The sequence below is a fragment of the Microtus pennsylvanicus genome, chromosome 1 (assembly GCF_037038515.1).
Source record: "Microtus pennsylvanicus isolate mMicPen1 chromosome 1, mMicPen1.hap1, whole genome shotgun sequence".
Taxonomy (NCBI): Eukaryota; Metazoa; Chordata; class Mammalia; order Rodentia; family Cricetidae; genus Microtus; species Microtus pennsylvanicus.
The window spans coordinates 74,210,511-74,219,158 of NC_134579.1; the positions used below are offsets into that span (position 1 = coordinate 74,210,511).

Genomic DNA, 8,648 nt, shown 5'->3' on the forward strand with positions numbered 1-8,648 from the left:
TTTATCTCTATGCACAAAACTGAAATCCAAACAAATTAAAGACCTTAACATAAGGGCAACAATATAAATAGAATTTTGAACATAGCCTCAGTAGCGTAGACATTAAAGGAAACAATCAGTAATTGAAATCTCCAGAACTGAGAAGCTTTTTATATAACAAAGGATATAATTAACAGAACATAATATCAGCCTGTAGAATAGGAAAGGTGTCTTTATCAATTATGTTAAAACCATATAAGGAATTTAGAAGCTTAATCCTCATAAAAATAAATATTTCAGTACAATTACGTCACAGACCAAAACTGTAAATTCTCAAAAAATGAACTTGAAATGACTGAAAGATTTTAAAATTTGCTTAAATATAACATCCTTAATCATCAGGGAAATGCAAATTAAACAATTCTGAGATTTTATCTTATTCCTGTAAAACTGACCAGGATTAAAAATATCATTTGACAATTTATGCTTACAGCTACTTTGAACATTAGCATGGTGGATTTTCAGAATTAGATAACATATTACCTTAAAAACTTAGCGACATCCTTTTTATTATTATAGACAGAATCTGAAAACAACCTAAAATGCACCTTTTTATATTAATAATGAATGAGAATCTTTGTCATGTTTTTTTTTTAAATATCCATAAACATTATAAAGAGTCAAAAGGGCCATTTTATCTCTACCTCATCATTTAGTAACACCCCCTTGCAATTGTGGTGGGGTGAGAGGCTTTAGCAGATCTTTGCCATGTGGCCATGTGGGCGGGGTCCCCTCCTTATCACAAGCATTGTGAGCAGACAAGTGTTAAATTTAGATCTAAACATGGGCTGGCTTAGAAGCTCAGCTGGGCTGTTCATATGGCCCTGGCCCTGTGCCAGGCCTGAATTTATTTTCATCTGGACACACTGCATAGTAAGAAATATAAAAACCAACAATCTGTAGTTTTTTATAAGCATATTATTTTAAAGTGACTTAATTTAATTTTTTCAATTTTTAAACCAGAGGCTTTTACCTGGATGCAGCACATGATGACTGGTATAGAGTATCCCCAGAAGACAGATGTTATCAGGGCTGGTAGGCCCTTTTAATGTCAGCTTACTCCATTACCTGCCACTCCTGAATCCACATTCACCATTTACCAACAGCCACAGGGATATTTACTTGCAATCTCTTGCCCCACTGCCAAAACGGAAAGGTCCAGGTTCTTTAGGGGACCTTTTGCTTTTTAATAGGGTATCCAATCCCAGAGAAATAGCCTACTGCAGGTTCCCAGGCTTACTGGGTCCTGTGGGGAGGAATTAGCACCAGCTTGGACCCAACTGGCTGGCATGTGTCTCCACAGGAGGTCTTAGTTCCATGACCCTGGCGTTAGCACCAGTTATTTCCCCTGGGCAAGGGCCATAGATCTTTGGCACAAGGTTTTACATGGCATTTGCAGATGGGGGCTGCCATTCAGTCTCTAGCATCTTATTTTCCAAGGAAAACAAGCCTTCTCCACAGGGAACCCCATTGGGGATCCTCCCAGGACCTGGCTTCAGCCTCAGCTCTGTCCACAGTGAGCTCCTAGTTGTATAGCACAAGCTTCCCACACCCCACCTCAGTACTCACAGCAATCTAGCAGCTTTTCTCTGAATGGGATTCCAGAGGCCCCAGGAGGCATTCCCTCCAGGGAACTCATCAGGTCAGGTTTGGTGGGCCACCTGGAAGCCTCAACTCAGTTCAAGCGTCTCTGCATTGGCACCCTTGGTAACAGCTAAGGCGGCTGCTGCTGGGCCGGGGAGGGGACTCACCTGCAGATGTGGGGGCCACAGCTGCCCCCTTCCCTGCCTCGGGCCAGGGTTGCTGCCATGCCCCGCCCTGCATCCTGCTGAGAAGTTTGCTCAGAGCTGGAGCTGGTTGCCCCGCCTAGGCCTGGCTCCAGGCTGTGCTGCAGGAGATAACAGCCCTGCTCCCTCCCCCCTCGCAACAGCAAGCAGGGCAGTTCAGCAGCACAGCCTAGGGAAGTGAAGGAGGGGCAGGCTGTCAGCGTTCCTTTTGGATTTTCATAGAGTTAGGGTCAAAGAGATGGTTACTTACTGCCCCATGGTACCAGATTTAGACTCGAGTACAAACAGATATACAAAACAAAGAACATATTAAGCACAAAAATACACAGACAATACAGATGCGCTGGCGCGGTTTCGGCATGATGCCGAAAGCAAAATTTCAGATGGAGACAGCGAGAGTCCGGATCTCTCGTCTCCCAGAAGAATCACATACCCTTCAGACAGCGGGGGTGCCCCGAACAGTCCTATTTTGGTAGGATTCACAGAATACGGACGGGCCACAAATTTGGCCCCAGACACTCTGGGACGTCTCCCAGAGTTGCAGCCGGGAGTACAAGCTCGTCAGCTTCTCCGCGAATCTGCCAGATACTGATTCTAGCTAGCTAACTAGTACAGATACAGATTCAGATACGGTCGCATGCGCATACACAGAAACACAGAAGCACAGATATTCACAGAGAACGATCACTGGCCAGCTTACCTCCCGATGTGGTGGGTCGGTGATCCCTGGGCAGGGGTCTCCACTTCCCGGCCAATGCACCAAAATGAAAGACCCCCAAGGTGGGCTGCCTTTCAGTCTGGGGAGACCCTCCCAAAGAACAGCGAGGCCACTCATACGGCTGCAACAGCAAGAGGTTTATTGAGTTAACACAGGTACCTGCGGGCAACAAGTCTTTCGGAGGACTTGCGCACCTTCAGGTTGGAACAGTGGGTTTTTTATAGGGTAGGGAAGCAGAAGCGTGGGAACAGAAGCGAGATGCATAGTTACAGGGTTCTGATTGGGCAATTCAAACAAGGCTCGGGTTCAAACTGAGTACAATTTCGTGGTTTCCAAGAAATCAGATATACATGCTGCCCTGGCCTATCTAGGGTGCCATTCTTCCTTTGGACCCCAAGTCCCCTGCTGACAGTCCGGATGGTTGACCAGAGATATCTTGCCTTGCTCAGCGCCCCTGCCCCTAAGCTGACCACAGCCCTTATCTCTAAGTTAAACTCCCCTGTCCTAGCTTCTAATTATATTGCTCAAAAATTCAAGCCTTGTAAAATAGCGTTATTGCTGCTGCTAACTTAATGCTGCTAGGTAGGGGTCTTTCAAGAGTAGTAACATTCTTTCAGGCGACCTGGCTCTGTGTGGACATTGTCCTGTGCTAGCCAGAGCCCAAGCTATAGAGGGGATGCTGAGCCTACCCCGAGATGGTTAACCCTATTGGTCGTATGACCTGGCCTAGAGTCTCTCACCTCAGATGCCTTCTGTCCTGCTCCCCTCCGTACCAGAAAAGGGAGGATCCATTTCCTCCACCATTTGTGAACCCTGGGTCATTTGGTTATGAATAGAAGGCAGGCTGTATTTATTTTCTCATTATTGATGAGCCATTTCCAGGCCTTTGTGCAAGTCTCGAGCAAAGCCACCTCTGATTAAAAACTGCCCCAGGATAAGAAAACAGCCTTATCTCCAGTGTTTCCAGATCATTCTCAAGTGCAGATTTTCTTTCTTATTGTCAGAGCATGTTCCAGCTTCAGAAAATTTAAAAGCACAAAGAACAGTTATCATCACATTGCTATGACATCCAGCTAAGGCCTGTGAACCATGGGGCTTGGGTCCAAGATCTTTTCTAATCATCAGGTCCCATCACTTAGTCCTTCAAACTAAAGGGTTATGCAGATTGACAAGAGGCTCCTAAAAGTCTACTTTAGTGTTATTGGGCTCACAAACAGAAATCTGGCTTAATCCCCAAATCTGCAGTGTTGCCTCTACATGGGAGCATCTACATATGTGTGTACCCTTAAACTGACCTTGGCACTTAGCAATTGACCATTGAATGAATATGAACATGCTGGCTTCCTGTACAGGGACATTTAGTCTTGCCTGTGTCCCTCCTTCCCTGAGAGCTGGACTGGGGGATAAACAAGCAGGATCAGCCAAGACACAGCTTGCTCCAGGCTTCCTAGAATCTGTAGAGACAGTGGGTTTTGTTTCTCTCTGCATTTTCTTGAGAGCCCATGGGCTTTGCCATTTCAGTTGAAGCATGCCCGAGTGTGTGCTCCAAGCTTCTCCAGCAATCTGAGCAGCACACTGACTCCTGTACCCTCTACCCCTGCAGGCTGCACCCCTCCTTGTCCATGTCAGTTCCTTTGCCGCTGCTAGCCACAAGAAGAAGCTGTATGTCATTGGAGGAGGACCCAATGGGAAGCTGGCCACAGATAAGACTCAGTGTTATGATCCTTCGACCAATAAATGGATTTTGAAGTCAGCCATGCCAGTAGAGGCTAAATGCATCAATGCAGTGAGCTTCCAGGATCACATCTATGTTGTCGGTGAGTCGGTGAGGGTTTCTTACATCTGTAGCCCGTCGTCCCTGTGGCCATCCGGGAGACCAAATATTATTGTTTTGAGAATGCCTGGGTAATGTGAATAAGGCTGAGAAGGAAGAGAAGGTGGTGTTGACCCAGGCCTTGTTGGAATTTCCCTTGAAGTCCGGGAGGTAGAAGCAGCCACACAAAGCATGGATGCCATAGTCCAGTGGAGGAGGCCAGTGGTCAGTGCAGGAGTAAAGCTGTGTAGCAAACATAGCAAATATACAGAAATTGAAACATGCAGTGTAGCAAATGCTCAACGAAAAGGAACCATTTGTACAGGTCAGTTAGTGATCATGGACATGCTCCTCTCCTCCTTGGTTTTAGGTACTTGGGGAAAAAAATGTATGTACTTAGTTGAGAGGAAGCCTGGCCAGGCAGACCACAGTTGGCATGTAATTGTTAAAGACTGGTGGTTTTCAGCCCCTGACCATTCCTTAGGATTACCAGAGAGTGCTTTACAAAGTTACAGTAGCCAGGCCTTATGTCAGGAGGGGAGAAGGGTGTCTGGGAAGAGTACAGCTGGGGTCTTCAAAACTCCAGCTGATTTTCATGTGCAGCCGCGATAAAGAACTGCCGATTAAAGAGATGCCAGAATACAAACAGCTTCGGTGGGTAACTCAGGGCTGATCAGGGGAGGCACTGGGAGGTGACCATCACAGAAAACGTAGCTCTCCCTTGCTGCGCGTCTCTTGGGGTTTGTTTGTGGTCAGTTCTCCAAGGTCTCAAAGATCCAGTATCAAATTGGGCAACCTCGATGACCTTGATCCTGCTTACTCTCCAAACAGAGGCTGTTCCTGGCTATTGCCAGGCTGACGGCTTTTATGAATTGCCTCTGTACATGGTCCTTTTGTTATCTGTAAAACTGATTTTAGTGTATAGGGTCGCAGATGAGAACGTAGCCTCGCTGAGATACCTGAGGCATCAGCTGGGGTTCCCAGGGAGCCGGTCTGAAGGTGTGATTTGCAGCTGTGCTCAGTCAGATATCTTTTAGAACCAGATTTCCACCCGGTAAGAACTGAAAGGAGATGAAGTTTGCACCTCAGTAAACTGGGGGTCCATCCCGGCTTTCTGGGAAGAAAGCCACCAGTCTACTGTTTCTCTGGTAAGATGGTAGATCTGGCCTAATCAAAAGTAGAACTCTTGTGGCTAATGAGGAAAGGCCCAGAAAGATGCCCAGCATGCGTGTTCTTTCTTTGCAGGAGGCGCCATGAGAGCGCTCTATTCCTACAGCCCTCTGGAAGATAGCTGGTGTCTGGTGACACAGTTCAGTCACGAGCGAGCCAGCTGTGGCATTGCGCCCTGCAACAACAGGCTGTACATCACCGGAGGGAGGGATGAGAAGAATGAGGTCATTGCCACTGTGCTCTGCTGGGACCCCGAGGCTCAGAAGCTGACAGAGGAATGTGTCCTGCCGCGAGGAGTGTCCCACCACGGCAGTGTCACCATCAGGAAGTCATATACTCACATCCGGCGGGTTGTGCCTGGGGCAGTGTCCGTGTGACTGTGAAGGGACTCAGGAAGGTGCCCCTGGAGTCTCTGAGCCCTGATTCCGCACCCCAGCTTACTCAGGTCCCTTGCGAGCCTTAGGCTTGCCTTGACTTTAAGGCTTATCATGGGGCAGCTTATGAGACCAGCCGGAATGCTTGTGTGACCTACCTCAAGATGCAGGGTAATGTTTAACATTCCATACATGCCTACGTACCCTGGCCTGTGCCAGGCTCTTATCCATGATAATTCGCTTAACTTTGGTAATGACCTGCTGCCGGATAGCGTTACGCCTGTCTTAGAGGTGAAGAAAAGGCATTTCAGACAGGCCAACCTTCACCAGGCCACTCAGAGAGCAAGCAGCTGAGCCGGAATTAACACAGGTCTTCCCGCATCAGTGTCTCGTTCACCACACTTAACTCAGATAGGAAAATCGAAAGTTAACCTCAAACTTGGCTGGTGTCTCTTTCCAGCAACTTTGCTGAAGACAAGGGAATAAAGGTGTTTTTCTGTGCTGTCTTCCTTTTATTCCTTGTAAATATGAGACTACTGATCTTGGAGCCTTTTGGGCCACTTGTCAAGAGCATCTTCTATGATCTTCCCCTGGACTTGTCTGTTGAGACTAGTCTGGGATGGCCCAGTTGTTTTGAAAAAGGTGAAAGACAGGTCCTGTTTTCCCCACATCGTGGCCATTGTTTTTGATTACAGGATGCGCCATGTTGGACTAGAATTACCACTGCCGCTTAGTGGCTGGGGGCGGCTCAGTGGATTAGCACTTGCTGTGCAAGCCTGAAGACCAGCGTTAGGAGCCCTAGAGCCCACACGAAAGCTGAGCAGGCGTGAGCTGCCTGCAATCCCAGTGTTGGGAAAGCAGAGACGGGTTCTGTAGGGCAAGCTGGGCCGTTCAGTCAGTCAGAGTTGGTGACTCCAGTTCATCCAGAGACCCTGTATCTGTAAACAAAATTGAAGAGTGGCTGCCTGGAAGAGGTTTCAGCAGTGAAAAGCAGAGCATTACTGAGGAAATCATTTGACATCTACTTTGGGTCTTCACACTTGTGAACACACCACTCACACATTAAGAAATAAAATTGAATTAAAGTTTGAAATAAAAACATTTTTGAAGACTTCTCAGTGGTTTGATGTCCTGGCTTCTCAGTGTACAACTGCTGTTTTATTTTTGTGTTCTCTCTCCTCACCGCTTGTGAACACCTTCATACTACTGGTCACTCCTAAGAATGCTCTTCTAGAAGTCATTCTTCTGGAGGGCATTCAAGAATTTGAGTCTATGTTCCTGGGACCTGACTTTCCCAGATCTTAGTTTTCAGGGTCCCTGTAAATCCTTCATGTAGGCTTCATATCAACTTGGTTCAGTTTCCACTTAAAACACAGAGTCAGCCCTTCACTGAAAGCAGAGGTATTTCAGATAAACTCAGTGGAAATGCATTTTCATTCCGGAGGTGGAGACAGGGGCCATGACGTCTTGTTTCACAAGCTGTAGTAAAGAACACAGTGGCTACATCGTCCAAGAGGCCTTATTTTCGTTGTATAAGTTCTCGGTTCTCTTGGTAGAGTTGTACTTCATGTCAGAGGGTCATACTATGCTTGTGCACCTCCGCCGTTTGAGAAGCTAGTAGAATTAGAGTTGATAGTGAATTTCATTTTCATTAAAAAGTTATGTCTGGAAGAAACTACTCTTCAAACTAGATTTTAAAACCTTGGGAATTCCAGCTATTTTTACTTCTATCTAGGTTTTTGAAGATAAACAGCAATGTGTGTTTATCGGTGTGTGTGCTGCTCTATCTTCTCATCAAGCATGGCTGCTCTGTAGGATGTAAGAGGGGACAACACCTTTGTGTGCCCGCTCTGCATGTTCACACATTTAGAGCACATTGTCACTCGTGAGCGCTAAGCATGTTCACAACACTCTACTGAAACCGTTCCCCCAGTTCACTCCAGTTCAACATCAAGTGTTCATGGTGTCTTCTGTGCTTGCTGTGCTTAGGTCTGATGAGTGAATGACAAATACCCCCCCCCACACACACCAAGAGAGACTCAAGAACTAAGTAAAAGGCTCACTATACAGTGTTCTAAGTCACCCTCTCCTTGAGTTAGCTAAAACGGAGAGGCACATGAACTCATGAGGCTGCATCCATGTTTTGGTTGCCCTCCATGGGCCCTTTCTGGAATCTGGGCACTAAGATCAGCTAGTCTAGTTGCTTATGTGATCCTCTCTGAGCCTGAGGGTGAAATTCGCTTGTGAGCCCAGGGAAAGTCTGTCTAGTCCAAAGCCTAAGCCAGGGAAGAGCTGTCAAAGAGTAAATGCCATGATAACATCATTAGCATATATGGAGAATTCTTGCTCTGTCCAGTGGACAGCTGGTCTACCTTCGGATCAGTAAACATCTCTCAGTGTGTGACATGCTGAGAAGGTAAGGACTTTGAATCTGACTTACAGACCTGACTCAAAGTGGAGGTCTTGAGTTCCAGGACTACTTCAGAAATCATAGGCGCTCATAAGGAAGAGCTGCATGATTTTTATAATACCAGATAAGCATATAAATTGTAGCAAAGTCACGGGTACTTATACTCACAAAACAGGGATACTTAGGAATGCATGGGAGTGAGTGGGGAAACATGTTCTTGTAAAAAGATTTAACATTCCACATTTGAAGCTTCCCCACTGTAGCTCACAGAAAGAGTATAATTTGTAGAGTACTCAGGGTTTGGGTTTCCAAGTGTCAGATGTATAAGCAGGGTCCT

General features: G+C 46.5%; 1 protein-coding gene across 2 annotated transcripts in view; it reads left to right on the plus strand.

The window, feature by feature from the left end:
• Positions 1–7,014, plus strand: part of Klhl6 (kelch like family member 6) — a 47,221-nt gene extending 40,207 nt beyond the window's left edge. Inside the window, exons 6-7 of one of the 2 annotated variants that reach the window (XM_075969056.1) lie at positions 4,148–4,361; positions 5,603–7,014. In XM_075969056.1, the coding sequence (XP_075825171.1) occupies positions 4,148–4,361; positions 5,603–5,904 (516 nt within the window). In that variant the 3' untranslated portion in view covers positions 5,905–7,014. The remainder of the gene's footprint in view (positions 1–4,147; positions 4,362–5,602) is intronic. The other variant, XM_075969065.1, reaches the window with a different exon arrangement.
• The last annotated feature ends 1,634 nt before the right edge of the window (positions 7,015–8,648 follow it).